We start from the raw sequence: 18,969 nt of genomic DNA on the forward strand, positions 1-18,969 counted from the left end.
TAAATGCTTTGTGTTAAGTGATTCGTTCAGAGATGGGCGCAACTCTGAATGGATGGCATAATTAAACATGTATAACGAAGATATTTTTAAAGTTTTGAACACTCCGTGGGCTAAGTTTATAACTAGTTTTAATTTCACAAAGACGTTTATCGTGTGGCGATTGGTTACGTGGTGAAAGAAAAAGGAAGGATAGAAACTGGGGTTTTGGTAGCCTACGTCAGATAGAGACAGCATGCATGCAATAAAGATAGCCCGCTCAGAAGAACATGCATTGAATTCTGTGTTCGTGTCTCTGACCAGCAGATCACAAACCCAACATTTACACAATATTTAAGTTAAACCTGTGGGATAGCTATTCATACATCCAGTTTTTTGGAGCCTCGTCACACCTGCCATGAAGTTCTCTACACTGAACATACACCTGGGGACCCCTTACTGCGAGAGAGCAGCACTACCGCCTCACTACCGTGCATGTGTAATACCTGCTTTAATGCATTTCATCATGAAAATGATCAAGTATTTATCTTAGCATTCTAAATTTTCAGAAAGCAGGAATATCATGAAGTGAATGGATTCTGTATGGTGATCGCTGTCTTCTCTTAGTGTGGAGGAAGTCAGTTTAAGAAGCGTAGTGATTAACCACTGGGTCGGGGAACGTAACACAAAGCATTTAATGTGCTGCATTAATTTATGACGGGGTAAATTAAGTAATTGATTAAACATTGATTTTAGGAAGAAGTTTAGTTTACGACATTCTACTTTAATTATGAAGTAAACTATGAGAATAAAGTGGAAATGTCAACTTTAATCTCGACATAAATGGCGAGAAGAAAGTGGAAATGTTGACTTTGTTCTCGACATATAGTTTGTTTTTTTCTTCCCAGTATAGCTTAGCTTGAAGCAAGGTCCATACTAATGCAGTTTGCCTAAATGATGGTTCAGCTGGTAAAGATGTCAATCACCAAGTTGCACTTCTTGTATTTTATTTTAATTTGGTGAATACTGTGTAATGCACCTGGGCTTGAAGTCTTGAAGTAATAGTGCAACTATCAGTAATAATACTATTATTTATTTTATTGTTATTATTTATTAGTTTAAATATTATGCAGTTTAATGATGATAAAGTTGTTTTAAAAAGTCACTTTAACGTGTCAGTGGACAGAGATTGTTACATTAACAGAAAGTGTAGTTGGTTTACAAAAAATATTTACTATTTATTCCTTTTCTAAGACATATTCGGTGCAATACAATTTTTGACAAGCACTTCTGGATATTTTACTAAGTCTAAATGCCTCTTTGTATGGTTGAAAATATGTTGTCAAAATTATAGTTTTTGCAAAATTTGTTCAATAAAAAGGTTCTATATTTTGACTGCATCTGTCATGCAATGTGATACCTTCTCCATTAGTGCCACCCCCTTGAAAACTATCACTTTATGGGGCAATGCAAAACTGTATTAATACTTGTGTGCACATTAAAATGTTTTTTTTTTTGTACAATGTACAATACTCTTGACAGTGGAATAGGTTGTTCTTAGCCAGTAATTGCAGTGGAAAATGTGGTTAACATCCACTCATGCATGGGGAAAAAAATACCGTCGAATACCATGAAACCAGGATAATTTAGAAAAATACCGTGATATAGAATTTTGGTCATACCGCCCACCCCTAACAGCAAGATACTAATAGACTTTCAATCTGAATAGAGGTTAAAATGAGAGATTAATCACATACAGATGACACAGAAGCAAAGAGTCTAATGCAAAAGCTCTAAAACTCCATTATATGCTGTGATTAACAAAAATAGATGATCAGCTTTTGAGGATTTTTTGACAATGCAAACACAAACACACACACACACACACACACACAGGTTCATTTGAACACCTGTTCAGGTGTGCATTTAATCAGTTCAACAGCTTAAATAAAAACCATCAGCTATCAAAGGCCCCATAATAAGCATCAGTAGCTCCAATAACCAACAGGTCAACTGCTTTGCAATCACAGTAAACTGAGCTGTTACAGATTATTGGATGCTTTTAGAAGAAGTCAAGGTGTCCTGGAAACATGATTTCTTATATTTGACAGAGCAAATCCCAGGTTGGTGACTCACACCAAGCTGCTCTATGATCGCTCCAGAATAGGAAGGCGATTTAAGGAGAAGGACTTTGCCATTAATCCAGCTTAAAAAAAAAATATTTCTACACAAAACACACATCGAAGGGCTCTCTACTGCAGTTAACTCTGATACATCCTTCAGCCTCTATAGTCAACTCCTTCACTGTCACTTAAGTACCTTATCTATATTCCATAAACATTCCAAGGTCAATAAGTTGACATCTGGCCTTCAAACATATAAAACTAAAATGAAGTGCAATTACATGTTTGATGTAGTTCTCTTCTCTTTCCATCACAGCTGAAATAATCCTATAGTTTAAAGGTGTAAGGAGTTTTCAAAAAGACACACATTAACACCTATTGCCACTCTTAACTATCAGCGTCCAGCTTCTAGCCTCAACCCACACTAACAGTAAACTCACCAATCTTATTATTTCTCAGAGACCCCAGTTCCCTTGTCCATTCTCTAAGCACCCCAGAATCCTACCTTGTGATGCTGCATTAGATCACTCAGCCAGACCTTGGTCTTTAGGAATAAAATGCTGGTGAAACAGGCAACAGCTAACAGTTACAAAGCTGGAAGGAATTAAATCGGATTAGGTGTTAAAGAGGGATTTAGGCCTAATTTCCAGCCAATTGAATAAAGGAAGTACAGGTAAGACAGGGAGGCTGCATGGGTAGTAGTTTGATCATAAAAGGTTTTCTACCTTGTGATGGTGGGAGGGATGAAGGAGTTGGAGTGATTATATGATCTAACTCAGTGTAGGATGATGAACAGGCAAGATAAATATAGTCATTTTTAAAGGTGGGGGGTGTTGTGGGTCTAAAGTTTAGTGTACATAATGTGGCATACAGTGGTGTTACTCATTTCCCATGGCATTGAGGAGAGATCTTTGGGGGTTGGGGTAAAATACAATGCTTAGAGGCTCCATCCCATTACATTGGTCATCACGATTCTCCTCATATCCCCAAATCACTTCCGTAAATGGCTTGTTCTCCAGTCCTTGAACAGTGTTAATAATGCTACCACTGCTGTCCCCTTAGCCAAATTACAAGTTCTAAAAACAGATTTTATCAGGATATGAACGTGTACCTATAAACCCACCCCAAAAAAAAAAAAATCCACACACACAATGCTTTGTCTAGATGATACTCCAGTCAAAGTATTTTACACATTCATTTCACTTTTATACTTCGGCACAACCGTGTGCATATAGCCTATTCAGTCTGATGTACTTCCAGTGAAATCTCAGCTAGATCAGTCACCGCATTGGTCCATACAACACTTGTTTAGTCACAAGAATGTCCGAGAAAACGAGGTTTCAGCAGAAAGATAGCTCTACACTGTTGTGTATCTTTATGTCCAACTTCCATGAAGTACAACAAGGTACTAAGTTTTCATACAATTCCCTCCGACGCAGAAACCAAATCTAAATGAATCAATCGCTATCCAGAGAGAGCTTTATGGTTATAGTCCCCCATACCAGAGTGAGTAGCTGGCATTTTAAAAAAAAAAAAAAAAATTTTTTTTTTTGCAAGCCGGGGTCCAAGACAGGGTGGCAACTGTTGAAGAAGGGAACAGTTCCCATGTTTGAGTGGAACAATTTTCTGGGGTTTGGGAGAAGAGAAGGGGGGAGAAAAAAAAAAAAAAAAAAAAAAAAATAGATGACACTGCAGGCAAGGAGGAAGATAACATGAAAACAGAGTCTCTCAGAGAGGTGATCCTCAAGCTGAGGAGACAAATTTGAGACCCTTAAAATGAAGCCGCAGTTTGGCATTCCCCGTTTTGCTAGCTCAGACATTTTTTTTTTTTTTGCAAAGTAAGATGTTCATCAGACTCATATTATGTATTAAACTTATATATACAGTATATTCACATGTCCCTGAATATAGTGTAACGAGTAATTATTGAAATTCTGTTTTCTTAAATAAGCCTAATGTAATTGCATATTTGTCCCATATAAGTTCATAGCACAGACAACTTTAATACCTCCACATCTTACCTTCGTAATTGCAGATGTAGCTTGAAATATAGAATTTGAAGACCTACTCCTTTTTTGTTCTTGACGTTTGGTACAATGTTTGAATACAAGTTGTATGAATACAAGTTATGTTGTTAAACATAAGTCTGGGAACATCTTGAAGTGACCGGGTGAAAAATGCCATAGCTAGTCCGTGTTCATATCAGCACTGGAAGTGAGGTGGCTGGCTTGCGTAGAATGCGGGAGAGAGTGGGCATATAGTCAACTGCTTTGTAAAGTGCTCAGAAGGAATTCATTTAGTATGAATGAAACTGTGAAACCATGATTGAATACTAAAATAAGCACCCAAGAAATCCATTAGTGCAGTTCTGGCATGACATTCCTAGATGGGCTTCTGAAACAATCAGAACAACTAAGTTGGGAGGAAGAGGACCGTTTCTAATAGGTTCTCTCACACCTCAAAGCAGACATAAAAAAAAGTGAATTTTCCTAACCACCATTTACACCCATATTTATGAAAATTTAACCCTCAAGTGTTAAAAACTGAATTTGCACCCCAACTTGAAATTTTAAAGTGTATAAAGGGACTGTTGATACCAACTTGCACACATTTCATTCTACTTGATACAATTTTCGAAGGACACTTCTGCTTCAAATTAATAAGGTCTACATAAGTTTTATAACATTTCTGAATTCCACAATGAAAAGTTCTCCAGATTTCATTAAAACTTCATTACGTACAAAGAAATTCAACAGTATATGTTTTTTTTTCAGGCTCTGGCTTTAAGAGACAAACTGCTTTTTGCAATGTACACTGGCTAGTTTATTATTGTCTTTAGTGTGAGATTTTGTAGACCAACAAGCACTTAAACAAAACACCTCACATATAACAAGTGGACAGTGCAACAGTTTCTATGGCCAGTAGTCTAGAGGGTCAAGTAACTCGCTCAGGCCTACATAATGAGAGGTTCCTCTGTACACATTAAAATAAACAAACTGTAACCCTAGTCTGATGTGGACTGATCTGTAACCCTAGTCAGTGGTGTGGACTGAATTCATGTGCCATACATTGCAACATCTTAGGCACTAGTTGACTAGACCCATGTCACAAATGTAACTGTTCCCGTTAATCTGGTGATCTGAAACAGTGACTTTTAAACAATTGAAATTCATTAATTTGATATACTGTAGTCCTGGAAAATTATAGTGGATGGTCAATTAGAATTTATTTTGCATCATAAAAAAATCCTCATCATCTATCCATCCATTTACCAAACTCAGTCATCCAGGGCAGCATCATTGGGAAACTGGATGCTAACCTAGCAATCATTGGGAAAAAGGCATGAACAATACCTTGACAGGGTGCCAGTCCATTGCAGGGTGAACACACACACATGCCAATTTTGTAACAGCGACTGGATAAGCAAGATGAATACATAGGACATGAACCCTAGCGTCTAAAGATAACATTTCTATAAAAATATAACCCAAAACATTTGAACTTTGTACTATCTTTTCACAAATAAGCTTTGATAACTTATATTCCACATATGTATATATTCCCAAGATTAATGAATTCAAATAAAAATTTCCAAAATACTGTGGTCAGTCACAGCTCAGTAACTAAAGTAACATCTCATAGCTTGTACAGTGGGTGGAGAAACCCAACAGATCTGCTTCTAAAATTTTATATACTTTAAGTGAACATAAATAAAAATTCCACTTCACTAAATAAATAACCACACAAACTCTTAAAACAAGCACAGCTGTCTGTAAACAAGCAGTATTTTCCACTGGGTATGCTTTGTTTTTGGGTATATGTGATCCCTCCTACTTGTAAATGGGCCTTAATTTCAACATTCTGCTCTGTTGGAATATTGAAGGGCCTGCCTTCTTCCTATTTCCTAGGTGCTTTGCTTTATTAGCTCACTGGAAGGCAAGTAGGTATATTGCTCAAACAGCTGCATAAATATTTAGCGAATAGTGTGATTCAGGTTTCTTTGTTGCAGTTATGGATTTTTTTTGTTTAGGGGAATTACAGTTTACATAACACTCATTTTGCAAATTTTACTGATACTAATGAGACATAAATAAAATGACGTTTCAATATATGAATAAATTGCTGTGCATGACGTTTCAATATATGAATAAATTGCTGTGCTACTCATATAAGAAAGGTAGAAATCCAAGTAATAAACATTAAGGTTTGCCGTACACCATCTATTGGAACTTATTTTCTAATGCATGTAGTAATAAAATGCAATGCAAGTTTCATTCCAACAGATGGCAAATCACAAACATTAACACAGCTTTTATGAATCCATACTAAATGGAATAAACCAAACACAGCAACCAGGCAGACACACAGATACAGACACTTGTCATTTTATTAAGGTGGATTGAAGGTGTTACTGTGCATTGGCACAACTATACTGAACCGATTAGTTGCTCAGACTATGCTACTAGTTAAGTGTCACTCTGTTAGCACTGAAAAGTAGGAGTTCCTGCACTTATGGTTTGACCCTTCTAAACTACTGTGACAAGAGGAATCATCAAAAGTCCTCTTTCAATGTGCTCACCTGCGTAGGAACTACTACCTATGTGATGCTAATTCAGCTGAAAGCATTCACTCTTGGTATCTGTTCATGAAGTTTAGTCAATTATAATATTCAACTGAAATTTATACATAATTCCCTTGTCTCCATAACCACACACAGATTTTCAAATTTTAACAGTATTAATTTTGAGATTCTATTCTTAATCTTACGACATTAGCCACTCCAACAAAACATTTGAATGTGCAGTATTAAACTCATCAATGCAAGCCCATCATCTTAAAATTCAGTATCAGTCTTAAAACACTACTAAAATTTTTGTAATGTTCCACATGAAAAAAGAAAAAAAAAAACAGAAAAATTAAGCTGCACAAAGTAATAACAGACTTACAGACTTCTTTTTATCACCACTAGCTTCTTCAGCTGCCTTTTGATATCTGTTTAACACACAAAACACAAAATATCTGTTAACACAAGTATCTTTAAATACATAGTCATAGGGTAATCTTGCAAGTTTTAGATCATCAAAAGTAATCCATTTTTATTCCGGTTTCAACATCAGCTCCATCTGCTGGACAAAGAACACCACTTCATTAGTGGTGCATTATCTGGCAACTTCATAGCCTTATTTGAATGATATTTGTCATCAGTAATAAAATGCCTCATAGTATCTTTTATGGTGTATGATATGATCTGATAAATGATTCATTCAGACTTTAATAACAATGTGATTTGATTTGATTTGATAGATTACATTCACAGATCACTGGTGCACCACTGTTTCAGATAGCCAACATGTATACCAGAAAAGTCCATGTGTTAAACCAATTTTAAAGCATCTCCCCACCCACCCCACCCCCTTCAAAAAACCTCAAATAAACCAAGAAAATCATTTTATCATTTCATTCAGCAGTGCTGTATTATCTAAGCATAATTTTTATGAGTTCCTAAATATTTCCGATTATGCATCCGTGTGTGAAAACTATTGGGCAGCAGTTCTAGGCATAACTTAAGAAAATTAATCTTGAATACAAGTGCATTTGCCATAAATTTCTTTATGTTAGGATCAGATTATTAGTCCGCATGCTGTGCATTTGTTGCAATTTTTTTTCTCCCCACCTTACCAACAATTGATAATGATACTACTATGAGTACTAAACAAGAGATTAGATAGATAGATAGATACTTTATTAATCCCAATGGGAAATTCACATTCTTCAGCAGCAGCATACTGATACAATAAATAATATTAAATTAACGAATGATAATAATACAGGTGAAAAAAAAACAGACAATAACTATGTATAATGTTAAATATTAACGTTTACCCCCCCTGGTGGAATTAAAGAGTCACATAGTTTGGGGGAGGAACGATCTCCTCAATCTGTCTGTGGAGCAGGACAGTGACAGCAGTCTGTCACTGAAGCTGCTCTTCTGTCTGGAGATGACATTATTTAGTGGATGCAGTGGATTCTCCATAATTGATAGGAGCCTGCTGAGCGCCCTTTGCTCTGCCACAGATGTTAAACTGTCCAGCTCCATGCCAACAATAGAGCCTGCCTTCCTCACCAGTTTGTCCAGGCGTGAGGCGTCTTTCCTCTTAATGCTGCCTCCCCAGCACACCACTGTGTAGAAGAGGGCGCTCGCCACAACTGTTTGATAGAACATCTGCAGCATCTTATTGCAGATGTTGAAGGAAGCCAGCCTTCTAAGGAAGTATAACCGGCTTTGTCCTTTCTTGCACAGCGCATCAGTATTGGCAGTCCAGTCTAATTTATCATCCAGCTGCACTCCCAGATATTTATAGGTCTGCACCATCTGCACACAGTCACCTTTGATGATCACTGGGTCTATGAGGGGTCTGGGCCTCCTAAAATCCACCACCAGCTCCTTGGTTTTGCTGGTGTTCAGGTGTAGGTGGTTTGAGTCGGACCATTTAACAAAGTCATTGATTAGGTCCCTATACTCCTCCTCCAGCCCATTCCTGATACAGCCCACGATAGCAGTGTCATCAGCGAACTTTTGCACATGGCAGGACTCCGAGTTGTATTGGAAGTCCGATGTATATAGGCTGAACAGGACCGGAGAAAGTACAGTCCCTTGTGGCGCTCCTGTGTTGCTGACCACAATGTCAGACGTGCAGTTCCCAAGACGCACATACTGAGGTCTGTCTTTAAGATAGTCCATGATCCATGCCACTAGGTATGAATCTAATCCCATCTCTGTCAGCTTGTCCCTAAGGAGCAGAGGTTGGATTGTGTTGAAGGCGCTAGAGAAGTCTAGAAACATAATTCTTACAGCACCACTTCCTCTGTCCAAGTGAGAGAGGGATCGGTGTAGCATCTAGATGATGGCATCTTCCGCTCCCACCTTCTCCTGATATGCAAACTGCAGAGGGTCAAGGGCGTGTTGAACCTGTGGCCTAAGGTGGTGAAGCAGCAGCCTCTCCATGGTCTTCATCACATGTGATGTCAGAGCAACAGGCCGAAAGTCATTCAGCTCACTAGGACGTGATACCTTTGGGACTGGGGTGATGCAAGATGTTTTCCAGCGCCTCGGGACTCTCCCCTGTTCCAGGCTCAGGTTGAAGATGCGCTGTAGAGGACCCCCCCAGCTCCGATGCACAGACCTTCAGCAGTCGTGGCGATACTCCATCTGGACCCGCTGCTTTGCTGGCACGAAGTCTCCTCAGCTCTCTGCTCACTTGCGCTGTTGTAATTATGGGTGGGGATGTCTTTCCTATGCTGGTATCAGCAGAAGGATGTGTGGAGGGTGCAGTACTCCGAGGTAAGAGTGAGAGTGGGTTAGGGTGGTCAAACCTGTTAAAAAAATTGTTCATTTGGTTTGCTCTCTTCACGTCTCTCTCAATGGTGGTACCCCGCTTCGAGCTGCAGCCAGTGATGATATTCATCCCATCCCACACTTCCTTCATGCTGTTATTCTGCAACTTCTGCTCCAGCTTTCTCCTGTACTGCTCCTTCGCCGCCCTGAGTTGGACTTGGAGTTCCTTCTGCACGCGCTTGAGCTCATGCTGATCACCGTCTTTAAAAGCCCTTTTCTTCTGATTCAAAAGGCCCTTGATGTCACTTGTAATCCATGGCTTGTTGTTAGCATAGCAGCGTACAGTTCTTACTGGAACTACAATGTCCATACAGAAGTTGTTGACTGCACTACTGACTACATCAACTTCCTCAATGTTCTCACTATGAGATCCCTGCAGGATATCCCAGTCTGTAGTTCCAAAACATTCTCTCAGAGTATTCTCAGCCTCCGGAGTCCACTTCCTGAATGATCGTGTGGTTACAGGTAGGACTCTCACTTTTGGTTTATAGTGAGGCTGAAGCAGAACCAGGTTATGATCTGCTTTCCCAAGCGCAGGCAGCGGGGTGGCGCTGTATGCATCTTTAACGTTTGCATAAAGTAAATCAATAGTCTTATTTCCCCGGGTGTTACAGTGCACATACTGGGAGAATGCAGGTAATGTTTTGTCCAGCGTCACATGGTTAAAGTCTCCAGCGATTAGCACAAGCGCCTCAGGGTGCTGCGTTTGTAACTTAGCAACAGCGGAATGGATGATGTCACTCGCTGACTCCACGTCTGCCCGAGGAGGAATGTATACAATAACAACAATGACATGTCCAAACTCTCTGGGCAAATAGTAGGGACGTAAACTTACGGCCAACAGTTCGATATCCCTGCAGCAAGTGGAGATTTTGACGTTAACATGTCCAGAGTGACACCACCGTGTATTAACATAGAGAGCGAGTCCTCCTCCTTTGTGCTTACCACAGGTACTTGCATCTCTGTCCGCTCTAACTGTGCTAAACCCGGGTAGCTCCACGTTGGCATCTGGGATGGTGTTATTTAGCCAGGTTTCGCAAAAACACAACAAACTGCATTCTCTGTAGGTCCTTACATTTTTCACCAGCGCAGCCAGTTTGTCGATCTTATTTGAGATTGAGTTTACATTCCCCAGAATCACAGAAGGCACCGAAGGCTTGAAACGCCACTTTCTCGCAAGCCGCTTCTTTTTTAGCTTAGTGCCGGCTCTGCTGCCACGATATCGCCTTCTTACCTCGTCGGGTAAATATGGAACCACACCGGCACTGGCATTTGTTCTCAGCGCCCGAAGTTGAGTACTTGAATAGGCGAGTCTCGGCGTGTTAAAATCCATGCCCACGTTGTAAAAGTAAGTGTGTCCAGGGAAGGAATCCACATAAAATAAAGTGGTAGGAGTGATCAATAAATAAAAATAGAAAAATAAAAGTAGAAAAGTACACATACATATACAGTCATACACGGAGCTGCTGAAAAGGCTGCCACTCATGGCGGCGCCGGATGTTGATTATATTCATTCATCCATCCATCCATCCATCCATCCATCCAACTTCACATTAGTGAATCTGTCAGGAACACAGGTAGCTAGAAAAATCCTGGTAGAATTGGATGCAAGAACCCAACAAAATACTTGTCCCCACCCAAGGAAGTCAACAATAAAGCTCAATTATAAACCAAACTGCTACCAATTTACCTCAAAATTTCTTCAAACTAACCACACACATAAAAAGCAACCAATTTAAGTTATTTTTGCTTCTCCATTGTTTGACAGAGATTCTTCATTTTGCATGCAGTTAACTCAAACCAAAATCTATCTAAACACTGTATTATTTCCAAGGTATTCTGTATTCATTAACAAAAAAGGGTCAAATAGGTTTTTGCTCTCTGGATTTTCTTGTATTATTTAACCATTTCAAGATACTAAAGCAATTTTACCAATACTGATATTACTACAATGGATCAATTAACTGTTGAAATAGCAGTGTCATTGCCATTTTTGCTTTTTACAGTGCACTTGGCTTTCCATCCATACAACAATTTAAAAATAATACCACATCCCAATGATGTAATTTATTCGCTGTTCTACCAAAGTCTGTTATTTTTATTATCATTGTGTGTATTGACATGTAACTGCTACGCTTTATGCAATGTACTGTGTCGCCTTTGCACATTCAATATTCTGCCTATGTGGAACTCAAAATAAATACATTCAACTTTACTCTTGAGTAAAACAATAGTAAGTTAAACAGTTGGGATATAGGACGCACCAACAAAACTGAGCGAGACAGAGCACCAACAAGGATGGAACAAAAGCATGCTGTGCCTTTGAAAAATGCACTAAACTAGTAAATGGCCTCTTTGCTATGCATGACATTACAAACAAAACTGGTTTCCAAATTCGATAAACCATTAAATGCTGTGGTCAAAAGTAGCTTTTTCCAGCTTAGGGTCATCACTAAAATTGACCCATTTTTAGTTACCTGTAAAAGCTGTTCCATCTTGTATCACCATCTTCTTTTGGCTGCTCCTGTTAGGTGTTGCCACAGCAGATCATCCAAAATTGTTGTCTGCAAATTGATTTGGCCAAATTTTACACCGGATGCCCTTCCTGACTTAACCCTCTCCATTTATCCAGTCTTAGGACTGGCAAGAAGAAACACACTGTATATACTACTGTAATTTCCCACTATGCTTGTTTAGCAGAAAATCTTTGAATTAGTGTATAGAAGCAGCAAGTAGCAGAATCTTCATTAAGATTTTATTGTTTGTGTTTAGAGCCTTGCATGGCTCTAAACCTATAGCTCCAGCCTATCTTCCTGATTTCCTCCGTCCCTACTCATTCAGGAGGGGTGACCATGGTTTCACTGCTGTGGGTTACTGACTATAGAACAGCCTGCAACTTTCAATAAGACCATCTCCCACGATTGATTAAGTTATTTAAAATTTCACTTTTATTCACTTTTAGTTTGCATTGGCAGTCTAGTTTAACTCTTATTTTATTCTATAAATGTATGTGTATTTTCACGGTTGTTAACCATCATCTTAGTTGTGTGTTACTTTGGTCATTCTTTTATGACCAAGGAATTACGTTTTTACTCTCTTATCTGAGGTTTGTTTTATTGCTGTAAAGGACTTTAGGTCAACTTTAAGTTATTTTAAAAACTATTATATAAAAACACATGACTTGAGTAATATAAGGAGAAACAACATACAAGCATGTAACATAAAGGCTAAGTGTACAGTTTATAGAACCACATATATGCAATCTCTTGTAAAAGTCTAAATTATACTTAGATGCAGTTGTTTCCACAACTTTCTATGGAGCAATGTCCATGGTCTGGGCAATCAATGGCATTCATGTTTTTAAAAGGGGCGCTGCAATTACCTAGTGGACTGATACCAGGAGGAGCAGGCTGCATGAGATGTTGCCTCCCTGAGTGTATGACAAAAGCTGGAAGTAGAAGCAAAAGTACTTGTGTGAGTGTAAAGGAGGCTCTGTATAATTGGACAGAGTAGAGTGGTCTCAGAAACAGAAGTCAGGGGGCTCCAAGGATTCATGCTGGAGAGAGTGGATTGTGGCAAGCTGGCCATACTTCAGCACAAAAGTCACTTTTACACTGAAGTAGATACTTTCACTTTAGCATTTGCCTGTGTCTGCATGGTCCATCATAAACTGTCAGTACTTCAGTATAATTATGGTGAATGAAAAAATATAGTAAAAGAGTGAAACTTAAACCTACAGCAAAAGACTATTTTTGAATATACTAGTTTGTTTTTGAAGCAGGAGCAGACAAATGTGAGCTAATTAAACAATTAGATCAAATCAGAAACAAGACTTACCCATTGATGTTTAATGGATGTCTGGGATTTAAAAGAAGGGAGGAAAAAAAAAAAAAAAAAAAAAAAAAAAAGGCACTCCAGGACTGAACTGTGAAAATAAATGTTTCAGATAATAAAAATAACTGACCTGCAGAAAAGTCAGTAACAGGAAATTGCACAAAGAATTGGTACTGCAGGTGCTTTCCACCTCGGAATCTTGGCTACAGATCAGGTCAAGTAGACACTGCAAGTTGGCAGCGTGACACTGGTGAGGGGGAGTCGGGGTTAGAGTAAATGTTAGAATCTGGTGGCATGGCATCAAAAGCTATAATATCTGTTACTGTTTAACATGGGGAGCAAACCATCTGTTGACAGTCTTTCTGTAAGTGGATATTAAATAATATATACAGTACTAGGCCAAGGCCTTTATTCATGGAAGCTTACTTTTAATGTTAAGTTACATCTGTTTTACAGGCATTTTTCATGTAAAGCAGAGGCAGGTTTACAGACTCACTTCGGTTCAAACAGAGGCGCAGATGTGGGAACTGAATTGGTATCTATAAGGTTTAAGTCCCAATGTTGTATCTAGAGAGGAGTTTTTTTTGCCCCTAAACACTTTCTGGAAAATCTTTGGTACAGTTCCAAATCTTGACAATACCTCCATTAAGAGTTAAACAAAGGAACCTCTTCATTTGACAGGCCCATGTACTCTAAGCAGTTCCCAAAAGACACTACCCTAAAATACGCTTTATCCTCACGACAGGAATTACTTGTCTGCTCATATAATTCACCATAATGTTTAAATGCTAGAGTTTAAAGCAATGACAAAGTGCACAGCAAAGTACTCCCAGCCAAAAGATGAATGATAAATGGATCGGTTACCTCCAAGAGACAAAATTAAGTTAGCTATAGAAGTCTGAGCCCACCCTTACTAGCCATTATCAATGATTCTATTAGTTTGGGGGTTGTGCCCTTTTTTTTTTTTTTTTTTAAAAAAAAAACATGCTGCAGTCTGTCCCCGTCTAAAAAAGGCAGACTTAGATCCTGGAGTTTTAGCCAATTTTTGTCCAATTTCCCCATTGCCATTTCTGGCTAAAATTCTAGAAAGAATTATTTATAATCAATTGGTTGATCACCTTAACTCCAATAATTTGAGATCTACCAATCTGGCTTTAGGCGTTATCATAGTGTTGAAACGGCACTCCTTAAAGTGTTCAACGACATCTCTCTTATTACTGACTCGGGTGACGCGGCAGTCTTTCTCCTCCTTAACCTGTCCGCTGCCTTTGACACTATTGACCACGACATATTGCTGTTGTGGCTTGAACATCTTGTTGGGCTTAAAGGGGCTGCTCTTAACTGGTTCAGGTCATATTTAACTGGTAGACACTTTTCAGTGACTTAATTCCTCTTCTTCATCTACTGCTCCTCTTAAATATGGTGTTCCTCAGGGATCCATTTTGGGTCCTATTTTATTCTCTATATACCTTCACCACTATTGGAGCGATTTTTAGGAAATTTAACATTTCTTTTCACTGCTATGCTGATGATACTCCGGTTTATATTCCTGTCTGCAACTCTACAACAAATCAACTCCACAACTGTGTCTGAACTAAGATTCTGGATGGCTAATAATTTTCTTGATCTAAATCAAAATAAAACGGAGGTGCTTATAGTGGGTCCATCAGCTAAAGCCCAAATTGGTGTTGGAATTCTCAGCTCTTTCTCTGTCTTTTCCAAACCTCAAGTCCGCAATCTTGGTGTTACCTTTGATAGTAACCTCTCTTTTGAGAAACAAGTAAATTCTGTAGTCAAGAGTTGCTTTTTCCAACTTCGTCTATTAGGTAAGATAAAGCCTTTTTTATCTTCTAGGGATCTTGAGATACCTACTCATGAGTTTATTTTTTCTTGCCTCAATTACTGCAACTTGCTGTGTTTTGGGATTAACAAATCCCTGATACACAGGTTACAGTTGGTCCAAAATGCTACCGCTCGCTTTCTGGTTGGGGCAAGAAAGTATGACTCTGTTTCTCCTATTTTAGCTTCTTTACACTAGCTGCCTGTCAGTTGTCTAATTGATTTTAAAATCTTGCTGCTAGTTTTTAAATCTTTACATGGGCTTGCTCCTGCCTATTTATCTGAACTGTGTGTTTTACATCAGCCATCTAGAGTGCTTAGATCTTCTGGTCAGTTGTCTCTTGTTGTCCCTCGTACCCAGTGTAAAACCAAGTGGGACAGGGCTTTTGCAGCTGCTGCGCCTCGCCTGTGGAACTCTTGACTCCTTTTTATGAGGAGGTAATCTACAATTGAACTGTTCAAAACAAGATTAAAGACTCATTTCTATTCACTTGCATTCAGTGACCTTCAGTAATACTGATGGTTTCCTCTTTGTGATTATATAACTTTACTTCTATTTATTATGTATTTTATTTTATGTTCATATATTTTATTTCTATTTGTTTTATGTTAATTGTTTTGTTTTTCTTTTTTATTCTATTATTGTAAAGCACTTTGGCCACAGCATTATTTTGTGGTTTTAAAATGTGCTATATTAATAAATTGACATTGACAAGTCTGTAGCTAACACCCCAGCACCCAGTACAGTGTCATAAATCACAGTTAAACAGTTTTAAAGTTTACTGATAACTCAAGCAAAAGGCAACACCTTTCCCACACATTCATTCAAAAGTGGTGCCCACTATTGATGTACTTGCCAAAATGAGAAAAATGTGGCAATGTCTTCCTTGCTACTCAATATTACTGCTGAAATCTGGGCCAACTATATCTTTTCTGAGTAACCTTGTCATGCTCACCACAACAGTGGACTGTGTACTATGCCATCCAAAAAAAAATATTTTATATAGAATATAATTTTTCTATATGATCAAGGAAAGCAAAGTGAATAAGGTTTTGCATTTTGTTGGACTACTGCACTTGCTTTTTTTGCTTCCATAATCATTTTTGTCCATAATTGTCATCTTGCTTTTTAACACTAAAATCAAGATTTGTTATTTTGATGGAAATTCCAGTAACAGTACTAACTAAAGAATGAACAAACTGTTGAAAGGACAAAAAAGGATAAATGGATAACTTGCATCTTTTTATACAAAATCTTTCAATTGGACTTTCATTCACACATCTATCCATTTTCCTAACCCACTTATTCAGTGTGACCCCCAACCAAACTCTCCAGAAGAAATAAAATGGATTCATCACAAAAAAAAAAAAAAAAAAAAAGCCAAATATTCCCAATGAATAGAGTTATGGACCCACTAAAGTAGATAGTATCAAACAAAACAAATAAGGAAAGTCTTCACTGAACCCAAAACACTTCCCAACAGAATTACTCATACCCAGACTAAAACTATAAGCATATCATACTCACTTGGAGAAGCGTTCTGCAATGGCTGTTGCTTTGCCCCGACTGCTGACGAGGGAAAGCTCCTTTGCGGTGATGCGCAGAGAATGAGAGGCCCACTGCCTCCGACTAAAGGGAGATGCTGCCATACTTGAATCAAGCCTGAAATAAATTAAAAACAAGGTTGCTTGCATCTACATTTAATGAAAGGATTTCTCAACATTTAATGAAAGGATTTCCCAGTATGGCTATTCTGGTATAAATGGCATTAAATGGTTTCAAACCATTGTCTTTAGGTTGTATTGGACAGTTTAAAAAAAGTGGTAAGAGGTAAAAGGTAACTTCAGAGAGTGACAGAGAGAAACACATGAGAAGCTAGCACACATTTAAAAATCTCTGTTGTAGTTCAGTCAGGCTCTAGGCGTGGTTGCTGATTAATGGCGAACCAACTACCACTAGCACACCCCGGTCTTTAGAAAGCTATGAAGAAATGCCCAGCTACATAAATAGACATTTTTGCCAATGACATCCCACGTTTATATTGACAAAGTTAACACACCCATACTATCACCTTCATTTCACAAGTATAAAAAATGTGAATTGCTTTAAGGGATGTAACAAATAAATCTACAAAAATGTATTTGTTTTTTAGATCTCACTCTAAAGATTTTGTTCCCTTATTCAAGTACTAGCTGAAATACCCAGCGTTGCCCGGGAGGAAAAAAAAAAGAAAAAAAAAAAGAAAAAAAAAAAACAAAAACTTTAAAAATAAAAATTAATTAACAAACAATGAAGACTCACTAATGTGCTTGTCTTACAGTCTTGTATGTAAGTTATCATCTAGTTGATGCTCGGAGCAGGCCAACTCTAATTTCAAAAGCAACAGGGGTTCGGTGGTGCTCAAACAAAGAATGCTGCAGACACTTCCAGTTCGCCCTCTGGTGGTCGTTCAGAGTGTCAACTGGAAGATAACATGCATACAAGACCGCACAACCCCCCACCCTATCCAGAAGGGGGTGGGTTAGGGTTGATTTCACCGTAGTATTTTTAGTAGACCAATGAGAAACATGTGTACCAGAAAATTGCTCCAGCCATTCGGAAGTGACGCCTGAACATACATACACACAACACACTGACATACACATACGTACAGTACATACATACACACATATAGAAGATTTTTGAAAATAATTACTAGATGAGCACATAGACAATTGTGCTGTGTCTTTGTCACATGAGGAGTTATAAGCAGTGCAGTAAATTTGAAGTTTAAGTAAAAACTTAAGCAGAAGTCACAGATTCAACATGGTTAATATATTAGTGTAAATAGTGTTCCTGGCACACAGCTCCAGACTTTCAGGTGCAAGTCAATGCCTAGGCACAGTCTGTGTGGATTTTGCTCCTCTATACAGTGTTTTCCTCCCACTTGCTAAACAGCTTTACCCTTGTCCAACTGTGCTTTGTGATTTAAAATAGTACTCCATTCAGGGCTAAGATCAGGGCCATTTGCAAAGGAGGGTAAAATAGGCAGTAGGTCATTGCTACCCTAAACTGGAAAAGCATGTTTGAGAAATCAAATCATGATTCATATCCAAAGAAAAGCATCATAATAATAGCAAAAGAATGAAACTTAAACTTCGGATTTAATCTGGGGGGGGGAGGGGGGGGGGGAGACCAACTGCACTTTTCTGTAAGCATTTACATTTTAAGTGAGCTCTAAGGGTGTTTGGGAGTTGGATCTAATAGAATGATTAGGATGCTTTTTTTTTTTTTTTTTTTTTTTTTTTTTTTTTTTAATATATAACAAAAGTGTTTACTTACAGCTCTCGAGAAAACATAATTCATACATTGGCTAAACAGTTTTGACATCTTGTATCTGCTTTCTATATGGATGTTAGATGGGGCTCAGAAGAGGAAGAATGAAAATTCATTCTGAATAGTGGTTATCAATTTTTCTCCATCATCATTAGTCTGCTCAAGCCCTTTCAGTGTCACATTAGTCCGAGTGATGCCTTTGTGAACTGCTTACTTAAGTCATGAGCTCTCCTTAATGTTTCTTCACAGAATCAGAAGAAATTTTGCTCAGATGAAACAAACTTGTATGAACAAATCTGACTGTGGCTAAGTAAACCAACAGTCCATATGCTCCATCATGGTTTAACATTACATCTCCCACAGGGGTGGAGGTTGATTTGTTTCAAACCTTTATTTTTCCCCTCTTTCTTGTAAAACTTGAGTTGTGTATGGAATGTTATTGCTTTCAATAGACTTCACACAAGGCTAATGCTAGGGAGGAAAGG

The 18,969-nt window shown here is 38.3% G+C and overlaps 1 protein-coding gene across 6 annotated transcripts in view; it reads right to left on the reverse strand.

Moving 5' to 3' along the window:
- lima1a (LIM domain and actin binding 1a) overlaps window positions 1-18,969 on the reverse strand; it is a 131,718-nt gene that overhangs the window by 37,427 nt on the left and 75,322 nt on the right. For all 6 annotated transcript variants that reach the window (XM_028798552.2, XM_051925054.1, XM_028798551.2 and 3 more), the window contains 2 exons: window positions 16,697-16,831; window positions 7,046-7,091 (listed from right to left, as the gene is read on the reverse strand). In XM_028798552.2, the coding sequence (XP_028654385.1) occupies window positions 7,046-7,091; window positions 16,697-16,818 (168 nt within the window). In that variant the 5' untranslated portion in view covers window positions 16,819-16,831. The remainder of the gene's footprint in view (window positions 1-7,045; window positions 7,092-16,696; window positions 16,832-18,969) is intronic.

Source organism: Erpetoichthys calabaricus, chromosome 3, assembly GCF_900747795.2.
Source record: "Erpetoichthys calabaricus chromosome 3, fErpCal1.3, whole genome shotgun sequence".
In the NCBI taxonomy this organism is placed as follows: domain Eukaryota; kingdom Metazoa; phylum Chordata; class Cladistia; order Polypteriformes; family Polypteridae; genus Erpetoichthys; species Erpetoichthys calabaricus.